At 41.6% G+C, this 26806-nt stretch overlaps 1 protein-coding gene and 2 long non-coding RNA genes across 7 annotated transcripts in view; 1 reads left to right on the top strand and 2 right to left on the bottom strand.

The window, feature by feature from the left end:
* PHEX (phosphate regulating endopeptidase X-linked) overlaps positions 1–1995 on the top strand; it is a 95502-nt gene extending 93507 nt beyond the window's left edge. Inside the window, exon 22 of the mRNA XM_071430398.1 lies at positions 1423–1995. Coding sequence (XP_071286499.1) covers positions 1423–1525 — 103 coding nt within the window. The 3' untranslated portion in view covers positions 1526–1995. The remainder of the gene's footprint in view (positions 1–1422) is intronic.
* Positions 1–26806, bottom strand: part of LOC139591619 (uncharacterized) — a 413264-nt gene that overhangs the window by 102130 nt on the left and 284328 nt on the right. The window lies entirely within an intron of this gene.
* On the bottom strand, positions 7862–18077 carry LOC139591616 (uncharacterized). Its single transcript, XR_011679691.1, has 2 exons — positions 10400–18077; positions 7862–10369 (listed from the first exon to the last, which is right to left on the bottom strand). It is a non-coding gene; the product is annotated as an uncharacterized lncRNA (long non-coding RNA).

The following is a 26806-nucleotide window of genomic DNA, read 5'->3' as shown; positions in this document are numbered from 1 at the left end:
TTAATGTGTGGCAAAATCAAACCATGGGTAGAAAAGTGGTGTGCATGCACACATAAAGATTTTTTCACTGGATAAATTCCAGGTTTACTTGTTTTTAATTGGCAGATTTTCAGTATTAGCATGTGTCTTTGCTATTTTTGAATGCCAATTTCGGATTGAAATCCCTGGCATGGCAGGCAGAACTCCCACCAACATCAGCAGCAGCTCTGCATGACCAACTCTTGCTGTTCCTGCCCCTGAATACGTATCTGCAATTTTTTTTTTACAGTAAAGCTGCATATCTTATTTGAAGCCTAACCTAATTTGGTAATCTTTGCTACAAAACTGACCTTTAGGCATTTTTGTGCCAGATGACTGCAAATTTTCTTACTCACAGAAAGTCTGATCAATGTAATAAGAATATTTTCTACCATGCTGAGCTACACTGAGAAGCAAATTGTCTGCAATATAGAAAAATGCCTCCTCACTGCATAACAGAGGCAAGGTATACAATTACTATCACAGGAGATATTTTTCTGCTTTTAACTCCGAAAACTCTTTACAATCATTGCAAGTTTCAGGTTAGTAAATCCCAAGATAGTTGAAAGCATGGGAAAAAACAGCAAACAACACAATTTCAATCTAGCAAAGGTAAAATAATAGTTTCTGACTGCATCAAATAACGCAGACATGGAAGCAGGAGCCAAGGATGACTGCATGCAAAGACCAAGCTCTTCCCCTGTGCCTAAAGGTGACAGTCTGGAATGCAGGCACATTGTCCAGCTTGTGCCAGGCAGGGATGTGCTGCTCTTTCAGTATCACACCACCTGTAGTGGAAGCAAGGGAGCTTGGGAGCTGTTCAGAGCAGAAGGCTCAGAAAATATATTTCCAAACTATCAGAGGAGTCGAGATGCTCACAGGTGCAAGGCTGAGCTGCCCAACAAGAGCTGTAAAGTCCCAGGGACCCAGTGTGTGTGGGTGTGGATGTGTGTGGGTGGGCAGAGCATGCTGTTAGGAGAATCTGGAGCCTCATGAAACCACTGCCAGCACAAGCCCAGTGTGTGCTTCCATCCTCCTGCCTGCTGCACTGCAGCTGTCTGCCAGGGCTGGAAGAACAATTCCACCCTGCACAGCTACTGCTGATCTCCCACCTGTGCTGCAAGGGTTACATTAGAAAATTGTTCTAAAGGACACAGTATCACAAAATGAATTTGTTTTTCCTAAAGTTTATAGCAAAGCAAGATGTTTCTCAAAGCATGAAACAATATTTGCTTCATATAAACTTTAACTGGGAGCCCTTCTCCTGAACCTTTTGGTTTTATTTGTGGGGAAAATGATATGAAAGCCTGAAAATTCAGCCTGAAGTGAAAACACTGGAACACTTGCAGACCTGTAGTGTTTGACAAAAGGCAACCTGCGTGTCAAGCACTTTTCTCTTTGCAGAGTGATCGGAGCCATGAGCAACTTTGAGGAGTTCCGCAAGGCGTTCAACTGCGCGGCGAACACGACGATGAACCGCGGGGCGCAGTCCTGCCGGCTCTGGTAGCTCTCCCTGCCAGCCCTTCTCTCAGGAGCCTGCAATTGAGCTGCTCAAACCCATTGCCAGAGCTTCAGAATGATGCTCTGAAATATGGAGAGGTGTTACTTCCTCACCCATGTTGACGATCTGCATGGATCTGATCATTCCTTACTTAGAGCCTAGAAACATTCCAAATAGAAGAGCTTTTCTTTCAGTATAATAATAAAAAGTAACTCCTTTTAACCATAAAACTACTCCGGCTCATCTGCAGTATCACTGCTGTTGATGGATAACTGCCATTATCAATTCTAATTCCTGATTTATAGTTGAGCAAGACGAAAATGCTAAAATCCAGTTTTAATCTATTGCTCTGCAGGGGTTCTATGTAGAAGGCTTCCACAGTAAAATTTATTCTTTCTGGATGAAGAAATTCATGAGACCTGCTATAAAGCCTGCTCTGATCTGCTGTGTGATACTGCATTTTCATAACTTAAGCTGTCACTGCCCAGCATGCCATAAATGATGTCGCATGATGTAAAGACACAAGACTTTCTATTAGTTCAGTTTAAGATGTCAGATTAGTGCCTCTGGTTTTGGAACAGTTTCAAGCTGAGAAAGTACCTCATGGTATTCATCCGCAGGACTAAAACACAAAGGATACTTGTCAGATCATGGCCTCTTCTAATTTTAGAACAGCTTATGATAAAAATCAATGTATGGTGAAAATCAGAGGCTCTCAGAGGGGATTCCCAGCACCACGATACTCATAAATATTGCAGCATTTATTCTGGTTTACAATGTAGGCAGTTTTTTCTCAGCACCTTGTGTGTGAAGATAGCTTCATCGACATTTATTTTTTAAGCCAGAAATAGTATACCAGTTTTAAATGATGGATTTTATTGTTTCTGGGTCTTACATGGCTTTTTAAGTACTGTGTGTGTTTGCCCTCGTGTTCTGGATGGGGCAGGATGACTTGTGATTTTAAGGTGACAGAAAAACAGAGTACCAGCATCATTTGACTTGTCTGGATAAAAAGAGCAATTGACAAGTAGAGGACTTAAAAATACAGTAAAAATACAGACCATTTGAGTTTTCAATTTGATTTTAAAGAATAATCATGGAAAGATATTTTATTATAGCAGACAAACTTTAACACATAACTATTACTGGGGGGGGGGATGAGATGGGGGGTGAGGGAGGATGCACACACAGCTCTTTTTTCCTATCAGAAAGGTACCTATATGAGTGGTATATATTTATATCTTGTGCATTATTTCATTTTTACATGGTGGAATTATCTCATAAGGAGTTTCTTTAGACTGATTTAATTACTGCAAATCCATATGGAGTAATATACATGTGTATATACATATATACAAAATATAATTTTTATATGCTTTTATTTTATTTTATCAGTATAGAAATGTTAGTAAGAGAAACTTTTTCTTACAAGGGTTGGTCAAATACTGTTGGATAAGGACTTGGTTGGATGGTCCAGAGGGTGATGGTCAGTGGCTCAGAATTCCAAGGGACATCAATGACAAGTGGTACCCCTTAGGGGTTCATACTGGCACCAGTGCCATTTAATATCTTCATTAATGATAAAGGGATCAAGGGCACCCTCAGCAAGTTTGCAGATGACACCAAGCTGAGTGGAGTGGTTGCCACACCTGAAGGATGGGATGGCATCTAAACAGATCTGGACATGCTTGAGAAGTGGCTCATGGGAATCTCATGAGGTTAAACAAGACCAAGTGCAAGGGGCTGCACCCAGGGCTGGGCAACTCCTGGTACCAACAAACGCTGGGGTGAACAGATCAAGAGTAGCCCTGCTCAGCAGGACTTGGGGGTGCTGGTGAGTGAGAGGCTGGACATGACCCAGCAACAGGTATTTGCAGCCCAAAAAACCAACAGTGTCCTGGGCTGCATCCAAAGCACTGAGGGCAGCAGGTCAAGGGAAGGGAGAGGAGGCCACCAAGATGATTAGAGGGATGGAGCACCCCTCCTATGAGGAAAGGTTGTGAGAATTGGGATTGGTCAGGGAAGGCTTCGGTGTGACCTAAATTTCAGCCTTCAGTACATGAAGGGAGGCTACAAGAAAGGTGGAGGGGGACTTTTCACAAGGGCATGTAGTGACAGGACAAGGGGCAGTGGCTGTAAACTGAGAGTAGTTTTGGATTAGGAGGAAGTTCTTTACTGTGAGGGTGCTGAGGCACTGGAACAGACTGCTCAGAGAAGTTGTGGGTGCCTCATCCCTGGAAATGTTCAAGGCCATGTTGGATAGGGCTCTGAGCAACCTGGTGGAAGTGCAAGGAGGTGACCTTGCCCATGGCAGGGGGCTGGAATTAGATGATCTTTAAGGTTTCTTACAACCCAAATCATTCTGTGAATCTGTGATTGTCCAACAGTCATGGTGGAGGAAGGTTTACTGAAGCTAACTAACTGAAACAAATTGGATTATTTTCCTGTGTGTCTTTAGAAAGAAGGGGGTCATAATGGAATGATAATTTATGGAAAAGGACAGGATCTCAAACTACCTTCCAGAGTGAAGAAAACAGACATTCCTGTCCTTAAGGCTATGTTTCTACTTTTTAGAAACAAAATATTGTGATTTGGGATCAGAACATTCTTTTATCTTTTTTTTCCCTGAAAAATTCAAACTTTTCTTAAGAGGAAAGCATTTTCCCTTCCTTCATTCCAGCTCAATTCCTGAGTTCTATGGATTTCAGTTTATCATTTGAATTGCCACTACTAAATTTTTTCCTAGAGGTATTTTTCCCATAAATAATGGTGGCAGTATTTTCATAGAGCTTTTCCTCAAACAAGCAAACTGAGTATGTACTGACTTCATTTCTGTGCTCATACGAGCACTGACATGACTTGATGTTGGCTGCTTTGGATCAACAGCACAAAGTTCAGGGTTGATGTCCTGGCCCAATTAAAGGTACTACCAATATGGTTGTTGTCCTCAGAAAAATCAGGACATCAACTCAGGCACTTATCTGAATTTTATAAATTACTGGAATATGCAAAGACAGTTTCACAACAGTCAACTCTGTGTTTTCTAATTTTATCTCTCAAATCAGAGATGTATTTGCAAGAATTCCTCTCTCATGGTTATTTTCCAGTGGGACAGATTCTGTCATTTTGTGATTTATGAAGTTGTTTCTCTGTACTGGATTGGATTTTTTTCTAAAATGTCTGATGTTTCTTGCCTTAAATGTCACTCTTCCTGCTCCCTGTTAGGCTCAGGTCTTTCATGTTTAATAACAGGGATTTCTACACGGTAGTGTGTGTATTCCCAATGGCACAGGAACCACTGCAAACTCTTTCATCCTTGCTAGGCCATCTCCTGCAGCAGGCAGGGGACAGGTCTGGGCTGGGTGTTTTGGGGGCAATGCACTGGGAGAGAGGAAGAGAGATCATGACCTGATTTTGTATGCTGATTTTGACAGCTGAGAGGGTACCCACACACTGCTGGGGGAAGGCAGAAGTCCTTGCTGCTGACTGGTACATCCATCAGTTGTATCCTAATTCAGGAAATTCTTGCTGTTGACTCAGGTGCTCAATGTTTGGGGTTTAGGTCTTGCCTGTGTCCACACAAGGACCCTGGCCTGCCTCACCTGCTGCTTTTAACCTCAAACCAAAGAATTGATCTTACAATTTACAGTTCACTTTGGATAAGCTGCTTAGGTACCATTTGGAAAGCAAAACAGAAGGTAATTAAACAAGTTCTTAAAACTTTTGTCATCAAAGACAGCCGAGACATTAGTGATGGTTTGTGAGGGCTCTGCCCATTGTCTCTGTTTTATCAGAGCACCTGGCTGTGCTTTGTTTTTGTATTGTGCCTCCTGGGTCTGTGCCAGCAGTGCCTTCCTGCATTGCTCTCAGGTTCACTTATTACATCTATGCAAAAAAAATCCTTCACCACATATATCCTTTTCCCAGAGCTTTAAAAAGGTTATTTTGTTTAATTGTCAGTAATATTGAGAAATGTTTCTTCCTGTTGGCTCAGTAGTCTACTTCTTCTTCAGTGACCAGGAGGGAAAGGGTCACCTATGAATGAAACATTTTTACCTTTGTAAATCTGAGGAGGTATTTTTCTACTGTGTAGACATAAAGAAACAACCTCTACTCCTATCCCATGTGTCCTTCTTCAGGTCATAAAAATATGGAAACCTATTCTCTTCTAGTTAATCTAGTTTAGATTTTTGTTTTTGTTTAAGCCTGAAATGCTAAAACACCAGTTTATACACTGTGAATATTTCTGCTGATCATATTGTGGAAGACTAAGCTCTCTGAAAAGGCAGCTGTGCTATTCATCTGTATGAACTGCTTAGGTACATAAATGATGTCCAAGCTGGGTCTGGACACCAAAGGACCAAAAAACTCAGCTGAATTATAAAACTCTGCCTCATGCCTTATTTAGGTAGGAACATTATCATGTCACTAATTGGTTGAATAATTTATACAATAATCAGGTAGGTCTGCATATGAATTTTCATTGAGTATTATTCAATTAAAGACTTGGAAGTATATCTCATAACAATGTTATATGTATATATATATATACACATGTATCTGTCAATGAAATGTTAAAAGCCTGACAAGTCAGGAGGCAGAACTATAGTGATTTAAAATGTCTTTTGCCTTTAAGTCTTTTTAATCTGTTTTTTATTTACTGGTCAGTCTATTGTACATTTGAATTTTTCTACTTGCATAGTACATTGGTTGACTGTTTTAAAGACAATTGTGTTAGCAAATAAAGCTAAAGTGATGAAGAATTTTCCTATGCTAGCAGTATGGTAAAACCTGCTTGGCTTGGCACTGTCCAAGTCTACAATATTACTTCTATAATATATAGTCTTAATGAGATGTAATAAAGAGCATAATGATGTGGCCCCAGGTTCTCAAGACTACTTTTACTGCTTGACAGGCTAAGGACCTCCTCTCTCTGTCAGAGAATTGTGTAGGCATCATCAGCCAGAGTTTAGGGTCCACTTGCCCTCATTACCCTGCTGGAGGTAATTAAAATGAACATCTGATGAGCTATTGTGGAAGAGGGCTGGATGCTGTAAAAGCTGCAGAAGGGCAGAGCTGTCTCAACCAAAAGCCACTGGAGCACAAGAAAGAGTGAGAAAATATCTGCCTGCCTATCAGCCTCCCTCTTCTCCTTCTCCCCAAATCCCTGCCTCTCTCAGGCCACTCTTTGCTTTGCAGCTGTTTTAAAGCATTTTCCAGAGGAGTTTTTGATAAGACAGTCTATTGTAATCAGGTCAACCCCAACGATGGGGGAGAATGCATCTGACTCCATTGATATCAGAAGGCTAATTAATTACTTTATTATGCTATACTGTTCTATACTATATTACACTATATTACATTACATCTAAACTGAATCTGCACAAAGCACTCAACTCAACTCAACTGCACAGAATCTCGTGACTGTCACCTGGCAGTCCTGACACACACTCTTGGCCCTGATAGACCAAGGAAAAAAGCCACCATCATTCTGGGTAAACAATCTCCATTTTGCATTCTACCTTGGCACAACACAGGCGCAGCAAATGAGATAAGAATTGTTTTGATCATTCTTTTCTCTGCTTCTCTCACTGCTTCCCTCAGGTTCAGAGAATGTGAATCCCACAACAGTCCTTGTTCTGTGCCTGGGTTTGAACTCCAGCTCAGCACACAATGTCCTTCATGAGTGTGACTGAGCACTGGTCAAGGGCAGTTTGGGCACAGGGGCTGTGCTGGGCCCTCGTGCATCACCAGCTGGGCTTTTCTGGGCTGGGTGCTCCCTTCCCTGGGCTCTGCCCTGGCCAAGTTTCCTGACACACAAGCAGTGCTGCTGGCCCCCTTCAAGGCAGCACTGTGCCTGTGAGCATCAAGGAGCAATTTCTACTGGTGGGGACAATGAGTGATGTTGGTCTTGCTGCAGATTTTGGATGGTGCTCTGTGGTGGTGCAGCCCCTTGCAGGCCACTCTCCACACAGCTCCTGGGTTTGGGGTGGCAGGGTGTCTTCCAAAACCTGCATCAGTTCTCTCTCCTACTTTACAGTGCAGCCTTACAAAATTTCTAAGGACAAAAGCAAAGTTTTCTCTACAGGAAGATGAATTAACAAAGTAAAGGTTGGGGTCAGAGCGTGAAACCAGCCTCAGCACAAGGGAAATGTTAGGCTTAATTCTCTTGGGTTATCAGCACCTTGGCAAGATGCTTTAACAATGTCTATAGAACACCCTGAGGAATTCAGGGTTTAACTGCTGCAGCGAGAAACTGCTTCACTAATCAGACAATTTAATCCCATTTACAGTGTAATATATATTAATAAAAAAGAAAAGAATTTAAAGATACCCGAGGGATTCTTCAGCACAGCATTATATTTTATTAAATATAACATCAAAGTTGGAAGTTACTGAGAAGTGTTACACTAAATTGTGATCAAAGAAAGAGATATAATGATATAATTTTAATAATCCATAAGCAACCAAAGCTGGAACACTCTAAGTATGAGGTTAGAAACGTACACAGCTGCATATATGAACTGTGGTTGTGAACTGAGATGCACATTATAATACATGTCTCTAAAAATTTTATCACATCCATATCTACTGTCCAAACTGGTAAACAAAGCTTGGGGAAAGGCTTCAAAAGGGATGTTAAACTTTTTCTACCCCCAAGTTTATTTAACATACCAGTGCTGCTGTATGGACTTAGGTTGTTTTATGTGGACTCTTAGTCCTCTTCTGAAATGTGAGCAGCAGATATTTAAGTATAGAAATCTGAAAAAATATGATGTCACATCTTCTTGACACTAAGACAGTATTTGAGTAGAACCAGGAAAAAAGAAAAATTACATTGTCAAATACAACAATTAGGGAAACACGAATATGTGAGTTTATGCCATGATATGCAATAAGAAATAGAAAGCTATTGTAGGATATGAAGTTGCCAGACTGGGTCAGGGGAATGGTTTATAACTTGACAGATTATTTTTGCTGGGAGGAAAACCTGAGTGCAGGAGACTTATCTGCCTTTGTAACTTGGTGTTCGAGCTCTGTCCTTTGGTGGGGCTCAGCACTGTCTTCTGAGAGTTCACCCCAATCAGCCCTGGGGCTTGGGGGCTATTTGCTTTCTCTTGGGTGTCTAGAGCACCCAAAAAGGCTGCAATTCTGCCACTGATTTCTAGTTTATATGTATTTTTTGTTCTTTTCACCAAGGAACACATCATATAAATCAGCCACTCTCCATATTATGGCATTTTAAATGAATAAAGAGGTGCTTTTGTAGGTCTGTGCAGCAAAACAATGCAGTGCTGCTGCATCTCAAAAACATCTGTGTGTTTTGTGGAATGGGGCTGGTCTTCACCAGAAAACACATGTGCTTCCATGTCATTCTGCTAGAGTGGGCCTTGGGTGGCTTGCACTGGAGAGAAGAGAGCAAAATAGGGAGTAATGTCTGAATAGGATGACAAAGAGAAATTAGAAAGTCTTTAGTGTTGTAAAACAGTAAAAGATTGCATTAGTACAAAAGCATTAGTACAATTACTGCTATAAATTTATATATATATACATATATATATATATAGGCACAGTGTGGGAAGTCTGTAAGTCTGTGCTATGTGAGTGCATATAAAAGTGTCAGAAACATGAATTATTTTTTAAAAAATTGAGTCTCAGGGTAAAACTCTGACCTCAGTGAGTTCATTGAGTGATTAATGTCTGTGGGGCCAGCATTTTATTCCATCTGGATAATAGCACATAAAGTTTACTGATTTAAAACTATTTGGGACACATTTTCTTCTAGGCAGAACAAAATTTCTAGCCTCTGGTATTTTCAGAATCTGCCCTGTCCCCAGTCATTTGCATAGAACTTACTCTATTTGCTCTTGTTTAGCAGATAGTCCATTTTCATATTTTTAAACATTTCAAGAGTGAATTTGTCACTGTTTCAGAATTGCAAAGTAGCTTTTTCAACTTGCCCTTTCCAGATATGGTTCTATTAATCATTAAAATAAACTTGCTATGCTCTATCAAACTAAGTGTAGGCTTATTTATGACACTGAGATCATAAATATTTTTGAATCCATAAATGTTTTTTTGTCTCTCCTAAATGCTTTGGTCTCCATGATGAGGCAGAAAAGTTTTGTGGGACTGGAGTGACAGGGGAAGCTGTTGGTACCCATGGCAAGGTCAGTGCTCTTGGGCTGCAGGGTGGCTGGGGAGGAGATGGGTGATTCACCACGGGCACATAAAGATGCTCAGCAAGAAAAACTCTGTGCTTGTCTGTGTAACTTGCATTAAAATGGTACTGTCTGAAAAAACAAACAAATCTGTAGTCCTGACCAAGAAATTAAAGAACTTTCCAAAAGGTGGGAAGACTTAAGACATCATGCTGACTGAGGCAATAAAAGCACTTTGCATCTTGCTTGTGCAAACTCCAGCGATGTTACAGCCCTGCAGAGCTGCCTCTGCCTGCAGCTGCGTCCTTCCCTTTGTTTGGAGATGACTCAGATTGCTGGGTGGGCTGAGCAAGGAACAAAACTCACTGCTCTGGGGAGTGCAGCACAGCAGGAGAGGTTGTGGGAAACAGCAGGGAAACCCTGCTGCCCAGAGAGGAATCACAGAACCCTTCAGGCTGCAAAAGATGGTTAACCTACACTGCCAAGCCCAGCACTAAGCCTTGTCCCTAAATGGTACATCCACAGGTCTTTTAAATGCCTCCAGTGATGGAGACTCAACCCCTTCCCTGGGGAGTCACCAGTAGCTCCACCACCAGTTCCCACTACAGCAGTGGGTACAATGCACCTTTTTTACAGTGTCACCCCTGTAAAACACACCTTTTTACAGTGTCACCCCTGTAAAACACACCTTTTTACAGTACACCCCTGTAAAACACACCTTTTTACAGTGTCACCCCTGTAAAACACACCTTTTTACAGTACACCCCTGTAAAACACATCTCTTTACAGTGTCACCCCTGTAAAACACACCTTTTTACAGTACACCCCTGTAAAACACACCTTTTTACAGTGTCACCCCACCCAGTTAAACCTCCTGCCTCCTTAGGGAAGCCTACATGTGAAAAACCTGATGCAATGGGGAGGAGGAAGGGACTTGGCCCAGAGAGGTCTGTTTAAGCATTGGCACACCCAGTGGCCCAGTGCTTAAACAGAGGTGGCAGGACTGGTGTGTTGTCACCATGACATTTTATGAAAAATCCCTTCGCCAGGATTTTTCTCCTGAGAAGCCTCAGAAAAGAAATGTGAACAATAATTATCTGATTGCTTGGAATGTGGTCTGGAGGTTGCTTACCAGCAGGTGCATCTTTGATTGGTTCCATGTGAGTTGTTTTTAATTAATGACCAATCCCAGTCCAGCTGTGTCTGACTCTCTGATCAGTCATGGGGTTTTATTATCATTCTTGTCTAGCCTTCTGATGTCTCCTTTCTCCTTCTTTAGTATAGTTTTAGTATATCATCTTTTAACATAAATAACATATAACATAACATATATAATAAAATAATACATCAGCCTTCTGAGAACTTGGAGTCAATTCTCATCTCTCACCTCGTCCTGGGGACCCTCACAACACTGCAGCAGTGTGCCACCTCCCCAGTGCCAGGGCTCAGGCACTCATGCAGGGCTCATGCACTCATGCAGGGCTCCTGCCAGGGCTCATGCACTCCCTTCCTCCTGTGCAGGGGTGCAAATGCCTGTGTGTGCTGTACACACGGTGAATTAATGTGTGAGGTGTGCTCTGTGCACCAGCCTCTCCTTATTCCTGCTCCCTCCTCCAGCCAGGCAAATCCCCACCAAGCAGGAGTGGGAAGCAAGCAGGGTGCCCTCTTCCCAAGCCACCCCAGATGAGCTAATTCCCTGGGAGGCACAGCTTGTAGCAGCAGCGTGTGGCAGCACAACCTCAGACAGTGCAAAGGTGTCAGGTCATTTTACAGACAAGATAGGACCATTTCTCCTCCTAGCATGGGTTGAGGTAAAATGTCATGGTATGACTTCAGCTTAATAATTATTTTAGCTCTTCAGTGTATGATAGAAGGGCAAACTATGGAACCTTTCTTTAGTGAACACTTTCATTCTTTCAGCTGGGTTTTCCTTTGTTCTGCCTCAGTTCAGTGACAGCCAGCAGCTCAAACCTGCTTGCACGAACAACATGTGTTGAGGCAATCACTGTGGCTGTATCCAGCATGCTTATTCAGCTTTCTTTTAATAAATCCACTAATAGACTTTCAGAGGCAATGAAGGGAAAAGAATAATTTGGAAACAAAGCTGTTGAAAATAATACGATGCAGTAGAAAAGAATGTGATTTTGGAGGTCTCTGCAGCTGTTTTATTTCTTTAGAGGATTTTAATCAACCTGATTACACAGGGAAGCAAAGGGATTTTAAAACGAGTATGGTGCTAGTCAGAAGAGAAAACAAAGGGGCATTTTCCCTTTCTCGTATCACTCACTTTTGTTTTCTCCCTTTCATGTGATTTTACAAGCAAAAATCACATATTAGCTCATTTTAATTAAAAAAACCTATCCATGCTAGGGTTTTCCTAGAGAAGAAATTTCAGTCATTGTCCACTAGATCATTTAATCAAAGATACCCTAAACGTTTTCAAGATTGCTGCGGCTGCAGCAATCTGACTGCCATCAGTATAATGGCTTTCCCAGTGGATTGGAAAAAAAAATGTGTAATTGGACATGAGCCCATCCTTTCAAGTGGGATTAGCTGCTCTGCTGCAGTCTTCCCCTAAATTTCGGGGTCTGATGTTCTTTTCTTGCTCCTTCTGTACTTACTGCTGCAGAGCAACCCTACAGTGCCATCTTTAGAATTGAGCTGTACAGGCAGAGCCAAGGAAGGAGCGTGGAGTTACTCTCCTTTCTGTGTCACTAGGAGCAATTGGTGTCTGGCTAAAACTGAGGGTGGCCCTACACCATTCCTCACAAAAGAGAACTGCAAGTGTGTAGTGGGAATTTGCCACTTGTCACTCCCAAAGGCTTTTGGATAGAGTTTTCCAACCACCTCCTCCTACCTACAGCCTCTCCCCAGGGCTGTGCATGTCAGGACCCTTAAGCAAAGCAGTGGTGACATTTTCCCTGCCCCAGCAGTGTATTCTGCATTTCCCAGCTGGATGGCTGTGGCTTGGCTGCTCTCTAACCCTGCCCTGTGCTCACCCAGCTCACACAGCACTTCCCACAGGCCAAGGCCAGCCTCTCACCCCAGGGCAGACACTGAGTGGCTTCTCCATGGTCACCAAAGCGACTTCGGGCACCCCTGTGAGCAAACAACCACAGAAACCTTGAAAGATGTGGGACTTCACTGGCAGCCTTGCTCTCTGTGTCCTTTTGCAGGTGAAAGAGTATTTGGTGCCTTCTGTCCAGAGCCCAGAGTTGTCCCTGTTGTCCCTGTACTCACCCTTTTTGCTCTGTTACGCGATAGATGGAGAAATTTAGGTCAAAATTGAGCTTTGTCTTTTCTGTCAATAATGTTTTCCCAACTAGTTTTTCCAACCCTCCCCCAGTGTCAAAACTTTTCAGAGCCTAACTTTTAGTTGACTGGTGTTTGCAAAGTTATTCAAGTGTTTACATTGCCAGAAGCAAAGAAGTTCCAAAAGAGAAATGCTTAACTTGGCTGGGGGAAGACCTACATCAGCCCAGAGACCACAGGCACACTGTTCTGTCAGGACCCAGGACATTCCTCTGGCTGTCCTGGGTGATTCGAGACCCTGGCAAGGGGCTCAGAGACCTTGGCACAGAGTCAAAAACAGCTGTGCCTTTGATTTTAGTCCAGGGAAACAATTACCAACTTTGTGTGGAGATTTAGAAGCCACAAGAGTTTGAGTAGAATGATAGTTTGTCACAGGGTGAAAAAGTAGAATTTTTGGGGTTTTAGAATGGGGGATCAAGAAGCAAGATGGAGGAATCTGGGCTTGTCCTGTCCTTCTTCTTCTTCTTCTTCTTCTTCTTCTTCTTCTTCTTCTTCTTGTCCTCCATCTTCTGCTGTGATGGTGACACTTCTGGATTGGATTAGAGACAGACTGTCTGACATTATTGTAAATAAAGTACAGATAGTTCTTAGTATAAAAAGTTAACACCATCCCAAGGGCAGACGCTGTGCCACAACCCAACCTGCTGGACAGATCTCAGCAGGTCAGAGAAAGAATGTAATAGATAAGAAAAAATAAACAACCCTAAAAAGCAGAACCAACAAATCTCAACTTCTTCTTCGATGGCAGGGCTGGGAAAAAAAGACTTTTTAATACCTCAGGGGTCATCTCAACCACAGAAACCTGAGACTGTTCCTCTTCTCCCAGCCCTGTGCCACGTCCAGGTCACCAGCAGCTGATGTGGCAGCACCTAAGTCCTGACCAAATTCCAGGACAAAGGAGAGCCCAAGGGATGCCTTAGCTGGAGAGAGATGATTTCACACGTGAAGATATTGGTTTCCATAATGGCTGAAGTGGGTTTGATTCCTGCTGTGGAAAACTTTCATTTCAAGGCATTTCCAGATCAGTTTGTTGGGCTCATGTTATATTAGGTGACAGCTTAGGAAACAAAGACAGATCAGGCAGAATTGAAGGTGACAGGTCCTTCTCTTGGGGTGATTGAGTGAAATGTCCTTGGTGTCAAGAGAACAGTGAGGGAAAAGAAAGAACAAAAACACTGAATGTTTCCTCATCAAAGTTAAATTTCCCAGGATTTCAAAGGACACATGAAGAATGCCTAAGATTTGCTTGGTTCTGCAGGTGCAGAGGGTGGATATCACCAACAAATACAATTATTTAGAAGGAACATTTGCTCCCAAAAAGAGCTGGCTTTGGTGTATGTGAATATAGAAATAATTTCCAGATAATTCTTGCATGAATTAACTAACCATAATTATGTAGTGCAGGAACTAGAAAAGCCCTGCTCCCTGTGTCCAGACAACATGTATGAAGTAAGATTCAAGTGCGATAAAACAGAGATGTGAAACTGTGATAGAGATCTTAAATGTTTAAATGCAAGAGGGCATAAGCCAAAATACCACATGAAATGAGAAAGAGAAAGCTGATTCTCAAACTGATGTGGGAAGAGGCTTCAGGAGCTAGAAAAACATGCATGATGTAGGAAATCAAGGAGGTAATAGTCACATTATCCCAGAGGAGCAATGTACAGCAGTGCAAGAGGGGATGTATAAATGGACAGCTTCAAAGCTGCCCCATTTGCCATTTTAAGCTCTAACACAGCTGAAGACCTGTTGCCTCAGATCCCTGCCATGGAAATAGAAATGTGCCTGAAGGCAGGGACTAAAGGAGGAGCCAGGCTGGCTCTGGGCATTACAATACCAAGCAGCAGATGTGTGACTATGTGTGTGCTTTGTTTTGTGGAAAATGAAGCGAAACTGGAACACTTTCCTTATGCATCAGGGCCAAAAGTTCAAAAGAAAAAGAGATAAAGCATTTACCATCAAAGGGAAGAGGAGATAATTTTGGCAAGACAGCTGATATGAACTCTACTCATAGCTCTACAGTAACAACCTTAGTCTGGAAAGTTACTTGAAAAAAAGGCAAGAGTCCAGTCCTCCTTTGATAGTTACTGTTTTCTCTTTCTGCTATTTTAGTACCTGATATACTTAATGAGAAAATGTCAAAAATTTCTCATAGCAAAGACAGTGAATGTGTTGAACCCTCTATGAGTAACAGCATGGTTCACAAGAAATAGGAGAATTAATACCTGGCAGTAAACTAAAATCTTCAAAGAAAAGATCGAAAACACATTTCGTCTTCTAGGGTTTTAATATTTGCATGTTGAAAATACTGTAGCCTTTCATTGTGAAGACTAAGAGGACACTCCTATTGTTTTCCAAAATTTTATTTGCACCAAGAACCTCCCAGGAAGTCCTGAGAGAGCAAGGATTTGAAGGACACAGTGATTTGTCCCTTGAGTATGTACTCAACCATGGATTTTTTTTTTTTGAGCTGCCTGACATGTTTCCAAACAATGATGTTTCATACTTGACAGAAGTGGTAGCACTCCCAAACATCTGCATTCAATTCTGGGCAGCTTAATTAATTAAGTGCTTATCTTAATGTGCCATGGGAAAAAAACCCAAAAGTTTTCTTAGCGGAAATAGATATAATGTGCTGACAGAATGTTAAAATACAATTGGTAATTAGTGTGCACTGAGAGTTAAAATATAGAGCAAGAGTCAGAATTTGGGAAAGGATTTGAGCTGCACAGTAACAGAATAGAACAATTGTTTTTCTTTCTCTGATGTTTCTTATAAGACAAATGTTCTGTGAGCTGTTTTCTTTGAGGATTTGAAACCTTCCATGGAGGGTTGGCATCTGGAAATTGTCCCTTTCCATCTGGTTGCTGCTCCCAAGTCTTGAAAGATTTAGATGCATTTGGCTATTTCCCTTGTGTGAATGGCTCCAGTGAATACTCAGTTCTTCCTCAGAATTTTTCTTATTACCAATGGGATGAATTTATCTAATTTAGTGTAATATAAGAAACCAGAGAGATACCAGAAAAGCAGCTGGAGTTTAAATTAGCAAGAGAGGTGAAGGACAAGAAGAAGGGCTTCTGTAACAGAATTGGAAAAGGACAATTGAAGAAATTGTGAGCCTGCTGCTAAGAACATCTAGAGATGGAGGGACAAAGGACATGGAAAAGGTGGAGGAGGTCAGTGCCTTTTTGCCTCTTTTGCTGTCCAAGACTGCCCTCAGGCTCTCCTGCTCCTGAGGCTGGCTGCAGTCTCCTCTGCAGCAGTACCCCGAGGAGAGGAAGACAGAGGAAGGGAGCAGTCAGGCAAGCTGGGCACGTGGAAGCCCGATGGTGCAGAAGGGATTGTCTCTGGGAGCACCAGAGGAGCGGGCCAGCATCACCATGTGGCTGCTCCATGGCAGCTTTGATGGGCATCACAAAGTTTATGGAGTGAGGCTTTTGGAGGTCCTGTCCTGGTGCTGGAATGTCAGAAGGGTGACTGGGAGCAGCCTGCATGGAGTTAGCAGCAGCACACATTGTGCCTGGTGAAACTGCTTGCCTTCTGTGACCCGACAGATGACCCACAGTGAGGAGAGAGGGGTGGATGCTGTGTATTTTGACTTTAGCAAAGCCTTTGGTGTGGTTTCCCACAGTATCTTGACAGCCAAATTGGTGAGATATGTTTGGCTCAGTGGACAACAAGCAATAAGGTGAATGGATAATTGCTTGGACTATGTGTCTTAAAAGATTTTAATCAATAGTATAATGTGTACCTAGTTGGTGGTCACTGTGATAGTCTTCAGGGATTCCTATTTGGGACAGGACTGCTTGATGTCTTTAAATTACCTGGATGATAACACAGTGTGCACTACTCAGAAAATTCACAGCTGATACCAAGTTGTGCAGAGGGAGATCTTGCTAAACTGGAGCAATGCATTGGTTGGACCCTCATGAAGCTCAGCAAAGGGAAGTGCAAAATCCTGCACCTGGGAAAGGAGAATCCCTGCAACCATCTGGGCCAGGGACTAAGTGATTAGCAGGCAACCTTGCAAAAAGGGAGCTATGAGTTTGGTGCTGGAAGTTAAATATCAGTCAGCAGTGCATCTCTGTGGCAGCCAATCACATCCTGCACAGTTTTAGCAAAACCATACCCAGGGGGTCCAAGGAAATTACTGTTCCCAAGTATTTGGCATTTATGATGTTGTGCTGAAAGTTCTGCATCCAGTTTTGGGCTACCCACTACAAGAAAGGTACAGACCTTCTGGGGCAAGTTCAGCTACAATCCCAAGATTGGGATTCATGGGGCTGGAGTACCTGATATAAAGGAAAGACCAGGGGGATTGCTTTTTCAGCAGAATACAAAGCAAAGGGGAGAGTTCATTGCTGTCCATAACTATTTAATGGGAGGGTCTAAAGAAGACAGATCCAAACTCTGCTCATAGGGGTGCAGTGAGAAGAGGCAACAGACAGAAATAAGGATAAGAAAAACTATGAAAAAATAGTAGGAAAAAAATCTTCAGAGTAAGGAAGGTCAAACAATGACACAAATGCCCATGGAGACTGTGGAGTCTCCATCCCAGGAAACACTCAAACCCAACAGGAGGCATCCTAGGCAACCTGCTCTAGCTTCCCTGCTTCTAGTGGGAAGTGGACTGGAGACTGCCAGAGTTCTACTCAACCTGGAATACTCTGCAATTCTCTGGCAGTGTTAATCCTCTGATAGCAACACTGTGTGAAATTAGAAGATGGTGGATTAGAGACCACGATAAAAGCAAATGTTTTGGTTGGCCAGTCTAGGTCTGGGGATGTTGAGAACATCTGAGATGCAAGGGCAGACAGAAGAGCACTTTGGGATTGTGGTGAGCCAGTCCTGCAAGAGGTGGGGGAAGGAACTGATGTAGGGGCCAAACATAATGATTGTGAAGCTATTGAGAGCCTGATGGAAAATCCTGACTCGTTGCATAGTAAATGCTGTTCATATCAAATTGCAAGTGAGAAATGGGAGAGAGATCAGCATTTCATGGCTGATAACTGTTTCCAGAATGAGCTAGACTAGAGTGCCACATCCAAGGCTCCAGAGCTCTGAAAGCAGTTCAACCTGAGACCTCAGCAATACCTTTGAGAAAAGGCAGGTGGTTCTTTCTGCTGTTCTCCTGCACTAATTGCTTATGAAAAAGACCACAAAGGGAAAAATCTTAAAAGATGTCTTATTTAGTGAAATAAATCTTTAGAGCTGTCACTTGAAGAACAATGATTTTTAAACTGACTTTGAACAAAGAGTTTGTGTGATATTCACTGTGAACTGACTGTAGTCAGAGGCTTGCTCACTCTAGCTCTAGCTCAGATGTTTGCCTTGTATGTGCAGCATGACACCCAGCCTGTTCTCAGTGTCCCAAATTCATAGTGCTGATCCTCTTTTTCAGTGAGAGGCTCTAATTAGTACTGCATTTCTCCAAAAATGTATTTTCTTCATTTACAGAATAAAAAAGTTAATTCTGAGAATTAATTTTCATTATAAAAAGTAATATTTCAACATATTATTAGTTATTATCTAGAGAATGGCTGGCAGCCTCATGTTACAGGCTAGTTTTTCCTAGTTGTGACTTGCAAAATTCTTTTTTGAGAGAGGCTGCTAATGCACTCTGGCCATTACCACGTACCTAATAATTGCAAAGGACATAACTACCTGAATTCAGGATTTTCACTAGTAAAATTGGTGTTCTCAGAATTCTGAAAGGGCTGTGTCAAATGGAATCCTAGAATGCTTCTCCACAAACCCGTTTCTATCAGCAAGCTCACAATACTGTTTCTGTCTCTGCTGACATATATTGATTCTAAGTTTTCACGACAGAGATAATGGCTTTGCTAATGGCACAGTAAGCATCACAATTTACATCGGCCATAAATCATCAAGGATCTCAAGAGCATATAATCTACCATGAATGAGCTGAGTCATAAATTGTGTCCCTGTTACATTTGTGTCAGTCCAGCCAACCTATATCACTTATCTCTGCCCAGCCTACACATTTCAAAGTGCTACAGGAGAGGAAGAAAAAAAAAAAAAGACAACAGATAACTCTAGAAATTGATTTTCAGACATGTAACAACACATCTAAGAAAGGTCAGCAAGTAAACTCCTTCTTGGGGTTGTTGGCAAAATAAAGTAAAATTGACACAAACTAAAAAGAAAAGGATGACAGCAAATTTATCTATCTGCCCTCTGGCTTTCAAGTATACCTGTGGCCTCATCATTTAGGAGGAAAGACATGGAACCCAGAGAGCACCACACACATGGACAGTGCATTAAACTGGACTTCTTGTCCTTCCTCAGGAGCAGGTGGCTTTGCTTTCAGAAGTGGTGTGTCACTTTCCCAGCCTGCTGTGGAATAGCTCTTCATGGGCAGCCAAGGAGTTAATTTAAATGATGCTCTCTCTGCTCCCTGCCAGGAGGATGAGCCTTCCTGGCCAGGGCAGGGGGCAGAGTGACCTGCTGCTGCAGGGGACACAAATGCAGTCTCAATTTTACATAACTGCTTTAAAAAATTTAAGCTGTCATGCTTCAAGACACAAGGAATTGACTGAATGGAGGGAGCAACCCTTGGCCAGTTTTCCACTAATCTCTGTCCTGACTGCTGTGCATTTTATCCATGTCTGACATTGACAAATGCAGTGGTTGTAAAAGCCTTCAGTAAAAGGAAAAGATTGAGGTAGGCAAGAAAATTAACACAAAGTTTAGCCTCAAGCTGTTCTCTGCTAAATGTTTTCCTGGCATTCTGTCTGCTGGGGCAGTGCTGCTTTGAGACTCAGGACTGTGATGTGCTGTGATGGGCTGTGCCATGTGGGCTTTTAAATAAGCTGATGTCTAGTCAGACTCTGGATTTCTCTCCCATGAGCACCAGTAGTTGTGAACACTTGCCAGGGTTTCTCTTCAGACCTTCAAAATTTGTGCCTAAATTTGTCTTAGTACATAGATTGTATCTTGTCAAAGTCACATTGGGCTCTTGGATAGTTCAGCTTGGGAGAAAACAGATCAGCCTGCTGGATGGTTTATCAGGTCTGAAAAAATGGATTGCTCTCTTTTTGAGGGTTTATGCAGGGTCTTGGTGGAATCAGCAATGCAAGCCCAGTGCTGATCATGGAATCATGGATTGGTTTGGGTTGGAAGGGACCTTAAAGAGTAAGGCCAAGGCCCTCTCCAGCCTGGCCCAGCCAGGAGCAGAACCCAGCCTGACTGCATGAGATGCAAAAACATTTGACAGGAATGACATGAAGTGAGTCTGCAGAGCAGGCAGCTGCAGTGCTGCCTTTCAGCAGAGCTTGAATGGCAATGCAGAGTATTTTAAAATGTTTTGATATCTCTCTTAGGCCAGGAAAACCCAACAGATCACCTCACCCATGCTGCAGAAGAACCGTCAGTGATTGTGGAGGATCCTCATTCCAGTTAGCAGGCTCCACAATGCCTGCAGCTAACTCTAACCTGGACAGGAACTGAACCAAGATATTTTGCAGAATAGGTATTCACAAATAACTGTTCTATCTCTTGATCTTTGCAAGTACCTCATTTTATTTAGAAGTATTGCTTGTGAAAGTTGGAGCTGTTAGCACAGATTGTGAATATGAAAAATTTACAAATAACAACACTGACATAAATTAAATTGTTGAATAGTGAAACAGTTGGCTAATTTTTTTGCAATGTCCTTTGCTGAGACTCAGCAAAGCCATGAGAACCTCAGGTTACCCTGACTTCCTCAAAGTCATCATAAGATCCTTTTCTACTCTGAGCAGAGATGCACAAGCCACCATATGGAATTTTCTCATTTTATGTAATGCAGAAAATTAAGCAAAAATTAAATTCTGAAGACAAAAGTAAGCATAAAATCTGTAAATTCCCTTCACATTGGACCTGTGTAGTAATTTTTTTGATGTTGAAGACATTTCATAGAAGTTTTGTTTGTTTTTTTTTACTTAAACTGTGCCCATTTGAAGCCTACTGTCAAGCACAGGATTCCTGGAAATAACAATTTCTAGCTAGAATGCCTTCACATTCACAAAAATGTCATGCTGGAGTTTTCTGCCCTGCTATGTTCCATTTTAGAGTAATAACTCATTTTCTTTGTAGGTGAATAACATATGATCTTTAATATTTGAATAGCCCCTCACACTGTAAAATAAAGTACATTTTGAAATGTTTTACTTTTAAATAATACTATAATTAGTATGTGTTTCATTAGAAAGTGTCTCAAGAACCTTCCTATTCTTCTTCCTAAGGAGCATTCAATCAAATTCTGTTATTCTGGAGCTGGAACATGAGAACTACTGTGATAAGTTTATGATGCAGGGTGATTGCTGTGGAATAGGAGCATCGTGCTCCATAGAAAGCCACAAATAATTAAATAGAACTGGTCCCTTCATAAATGAAACATTGTACAGAACTTTCTCCTTTCTTCTATGAGCATTTGAAAAGAACTAAAACTCTTTTATTTTCTTTTTCTCCAGCAAGATTGCTTTAGGTAGAGGCTACATTTCAGCAAAAAAATTTCATAAAGAAAATAAAAAAGGTTTTTTAATAGTTGCCACCTCTTTTTGTTTCATCTTCAAAGTCAAATATTTTGCTGTAGGCCTTTACCCAAAGACTGCTATGATAAATAATAGATGCTATACTATTTGTAAAATGTTATTTTTATGTTCTTTCTATTTCAACAAATCCTGCCCTTTTCTAATATTAAGAAATCACTGTGGTTGGTATCTAACAGTATTTTTCAGCACAAGAAAAATGATCTTCACTTTCTTTTACTCATTTGTTCTTGATTAAACTTTATGGGTACATTTCAGCTGGAAATAAATTAATACCATGATTGGGGCTCCCCTGATATCACTGCAGAGCTGTGGGTGGGAGGAGGGGAGAAGAGAAAGGCATGATTGCCTCTCTATAAATAGAGCATTCTCTGCACATCACCAATTCTGCACAGATGTCTGTCAATGACATAGATGCTGCTCCAGAAATTACCTAAACAGCTGCATTCCAGGCAGAGGGGAGACAATTAACAAATGGATTTGGGTTCAGAAGCATTTCATTTGGTGACAGATGTTTGGATACAATCTTACTTTTTATTTATTGAATAAATGCTCTTAATCTGATTTCCTTCTATTATTTGCCAGAAGAACATAAGTAATTATTTTCTAGGTGAATATGTTTATATCCCAATCTAAGAGTCAATAATTTATTATTTTACAAGGAAAAATAGATGCCTTTTAAGTACTGTTTGACTAACCACAGACCCACTCCCTGGGCAAAGGACATGCACAACATTTGATGAGGGAATATATAAAATCTGAAACAGAGGGGTTGCTTTCCAAGAAGAGGACAGACTTCTCAGGGAGAGCTTTTCCAGGAGAGTGTTGGCCCACCTCTTACAAATGTCCCTTATGGGGATGTGTACTCAACTTTTCAAGTTGAAAAATTCTGGAAATTCACTGGTAAATGAAGAAGTCCTAGATTTTTATATAAATACTTTTGCCTAGAAAATAATTCTTTACATAATAACAAACTGCTGGATAACCTGGGGGAGCATGAGACAAATTCAATATCCAGGATTATGCAGTCAGATTAGGTAACATACTTGTGCCTCCTTGTCTTAAAACCTATACATCCTTAATAATTCCCTGGATAACTTTCAGATTTTGGTAAGGAGTGCTTAGAAATACCATGGATAAGGGTTTACCTTGCTTGGTAGTTCCCTCTCTTGTGTCCCACTGAAACAAACCTGGAGCTCTCCTAATGGGACTAAGATTGCACTACTTATTTTTGCAGCTATTTCAAAAATATTTGAAATATTTTCCTTTTCCCCTGCTTTGTTAAATAATCTGTGTGGCTGTTCCAGATCAGTTGGCATTAACAGGGGGCTGGGGTGAAGGAGACAAGGCAAGGGGAGCTGGAAAGGCATTTCAGGGAGTGTGGGGAGCGAGGCAAGTGCAGTGGGAAGGAACTGGCTGCTGTGATTTAAAGCACGTGGTACGTGTTAGCATGGAGCAAAGCACATGCAGGGAGCTAATGGAGCTGGTGTAGTCTCTCAGAGGAGATAATTTAGGTATGCTGGATATCTTAACTACCTTTTTAAAAGCCTGGAATAATTTGGTTCTAATTTCTGAGCAGGGACTTGCAGCCCACACAGCAGTAAGTCTTGATAATTATTAATTATATGTTTTCCTTCTGTTCTCTATGACCTTGTTTGTAAAAGCTGTGTGGTAAAGCTAGAATTTTAAGAGGTTTATGGGCTCTGGCATGCCACCTAGCTGGAAAAGAGGAAAATATTTAAAGAAGAAGTGGATAACAGAAAGTATAACCTTGAGCTTGCACCCTTTCAGAAGGCACTGAAATGCAGAGTGCACTCATCCAGCACCTTTGGCCACTGAAGGAGTGAGGAGGTGATTTCCTGGTTTAGCTACAATTGAACTTCACACACACACTCTCTCCTTTCAGTCTGATCTAAAATGGCATCAGGCAGCAAAGGCATAGGGCAAACCACCCATGGAGGAAATTCTAGCATGAAAACCTGCCCTAGCTTTATCCCAGCAGAGATCCAGCCTCCACAGCTTTGGCTCCAGCATTGTGGAGCATCACAAAAGGAACCACTCAAGTACCACGGAGAAAACAAATTAAATCTGAAGTGGAGAAACTTTGGGATGAAATTTTTGTTTCTGCTTCATTACCTCACAAGAAGCTGCACTACTCTCCTGCTGCAAGATCACCGTGTTCCTTTCCAAATGTGGATATTAGTCTAAAACCCAGCCTGAGTAAATGTGAACACTTCTGTTGTTTTTTATGTTGTATCTACTTAAAGAAATTCTGACCGCTGATCTTTCTCGAGTTGCCTGACTCCCCCCAAAATATTTTTTCCCACTGGAAATAATGAAGCAACCTGACTTGCAATGGGAGAACAATGTTCTGGAAACCATGAAAGCAACCTGTTTGCCACAGTTACAAAGAAAAAATATAATTGGACCTGGATTTCAAGATGTTGAGGAGATACAAATTGATTTTGACTTCTCTGAAAAATAAATTGGCCTTCAATCCTTGACACACTCAGAAGAAATTATTTCCTTACTAGTTCTGTCATGGTTTTCTTCCACAGGTTTGGAACATAATGTCATTCTCTGCATGGTAGTTTGTGTAGTAAGTGAATTATTGCAGTGTTGCTGGGAAGAGACCCTAAGAAGTTCAGACACTATAAAACCAGAGCCCACCCACACTTTACTTTTAACATTATCACACAACACAAGCACAGATATCTCAAATTAAGTTAGAAATCTCAAACCTTTTATCTCCTGCCCTTTTGACTAACAATGTAATGTGTTTCTCAGCTCTTTAAATTGCAGAAAGTGGTCTCACTAGAGTAGCAAACTTCTGTGATAAAGATTTATGCACAATTATGACTAGTAGGAGAGGAAAAGCAAGGCAGTGTTTTATGAAGGCATAGATGTCTGCTGCAAAAGGTAGATTGTGCTGGGAAAGTTAGGGCATGAATAGAACACCCTTTCTTGCCTGAATAATATTTTAAAACACATCACTGTTTGCAGTGGGATGAGTGCTGCAAAGAGGTCACAGCTAGCTCCCAGAGCTGCTTGGAAAATGGAAGAAATTATGAATTCCTCTGTCATCTTCCCTTGTCTTTGTCCTCTCCACATTTGCTTTATCTCTCATTTGTGTCTTTCTGGTGAGTCCATAGATGTGCCCTTTCTGAGATAAAGTGCCTGTTTGCTTGGCTGGGCTCTCTAGTGAATATGGAAACAGTGACAGCAGTGGCTCAGCTCCTCCTGGTGAGGACTAGAAGCTGAAAACTGGTCAGCAGAACCCCTGACACTCAGATTAAATGCTGCCAAAATTCACTGTCTGGGAGAGACTTGGAAGAGATTGCATTTGGGCCACTGATTTTATTTCACAAAGCAAGCAGCTTGCTAATGTGAGAAAATAAAGGTTGGGAAGAGAAGAGAAGAGAAGAGAAGAGAAGAGAAGAGAAGAGAAGAGAAGAGAAGAGAAGAGAAGAGAAGAGGAGACCATTACTGTGCCCACCTGCTGCCAGGCAGGACAAGGAGGGAGACATCAAGCCTAAATACAGTTTCTGCAGCTCGTAAGCACATTGAGGTCAAAAGCAGAATCATAGGAGGAAAATTTGGTGCCAAGGAAAGGCAACAGAGTCTTGAAACTATCTTTAGTGCCACCGATGGTTTGGGTCTCAGTCCTCAGGAGAGCAACAATAATTAATGGACTTGTGTGGATGGGCTTTAGAGAGCTGGAAATCTCTGGGAGAGCCATTCCCCAGGCAGAAAAACTCAGTCTGCAGCAGACAATCAGGCTGATTGCCTGTATTTCCAGATCAGCTCCAGTGGGGACTGCAGACACATGGCTGCTGTACCCTCCATGGTGCTTTGTGGGAACACAGACCACCTGGAGCATCACGTCTGCTCTTCCACTGCTTTATTTTTAGAGCCAGTCATCACTCTTTTCCTTAACAGCTGCTCAGAAGTCTCCAGTGATTCACATTTTCTTGTCCTGCTCTCTATTTAGTTACATCAAAATTTAGAAGCCCTGGTGCAAAAAGAAAGTAATTAATACACCATTACTTTATTTGCAGTCCCTGCACCCAGTGTTACACTTCCAATTACATATTCTTATAAAACACATAAGTGCCAGGAAAGTTAGCATGTTAGGTAAACAAAGCAGCTGTCCCAGAGGAAGATTTGCCCTGTTGTAAATCCCCCTGTTGGGGATTTTTGCTCCATTAAATTGAGCATGCAGTGAGAGAAATGACCACATCAGTGAACAAAAATTCCTCAGCAAAGGGAAAGCACCAATAGATATAACATACAGCAACCTCTCTACACAGTGCACACTTCTGGCTGCTGTCACCTGGAATCAGATGGACTTTGAACATTGTGCCCCAGGTTATTACATCTCCAGTGTGTGTCAGAGATATTACAGGTGCTTTAAATCTTGGGCTTTTTCTGGCAATATTGTACAGAATCACATACCTGTCACCTGACAGTATAATACAGAGTTAAGGAGAATAAGATCTTTTCTTAATGTTCCTTTCAGGTCCTGAAACTTCAGTGATTTTTTTTACTAAAATTAATACGCTGGTTTTTTGGTAGTATTAGAGTGCCTATAACTACAGCTGTCCACAGCAGTCATCTGCAGCAGAAGAATAAGGGTTATTCAGCTTTAATGGGTGATTCAGCCATAAGAAATTGGGTGTCTCTAACCAAGCTGATTCCAATGAAAATCTACTTTTAAAACAAGCCATTTCCATCAGTGAAGAAAGATGGCAGTGTAGTGAGAACATATTGTCTGGCACAACCAGACCCTATTAGGTCTGGCTGTGGCCTTCCAGTGGTATTATGAGCCTGACAGCCAATCACTCAGTGCCCCTGTTCCTCAGCTATACCCATAATAAAGGTGATTATTCTTTGCCAGGATATTCCTTTTTTTCTTGTCTCTTCAAGGCATGGACTGCACGATGTAGGACCATCCTTCAGGGCATTATTTTTATATCAGTAGTACCTTCAAATACAAAATGTAGGCTAAAGCATCTGGTTTGGTTGTTATTATATATGTTTATTATATAAAATAAAGGCTATTTTAGATTTAGCAAGGGCTTCATCCCAGAACACAGCTGCTAAGCAAACCATCCATTTAGAATTACTTTTGGATTAAAATACATCAGGTTTTAAATAATTCCAACTTTTGAATGAACTGTGATGGCATTTTGTTAATGAAGGGTAAAGTCTTCAAGTTTTACCTTTGTAAGGTTTCTTGCCTGGTTAGGATGTTTTAGCAT

This window comes from Agelaius tricolor, unplaced genomic scaffold, assembly GCF_023055355.1.
Source record: "Agelaius tricolor isolate 1412-34295 unplaced genomic scaffold, bAgeTri1.0.p SCAF_7, whole genome shotgun sequence".
Taxonomy (NCBI): Eukaryota; Metazoa; Chordata; class Aves; order Passeriformes; family Icteridae; genus Agelaius; species Agelaius tricolor.
Note: the sequence above shows the minus strand (reverse complement) of the source record. Positions and strands in the feature narration are given on the sequence as shown.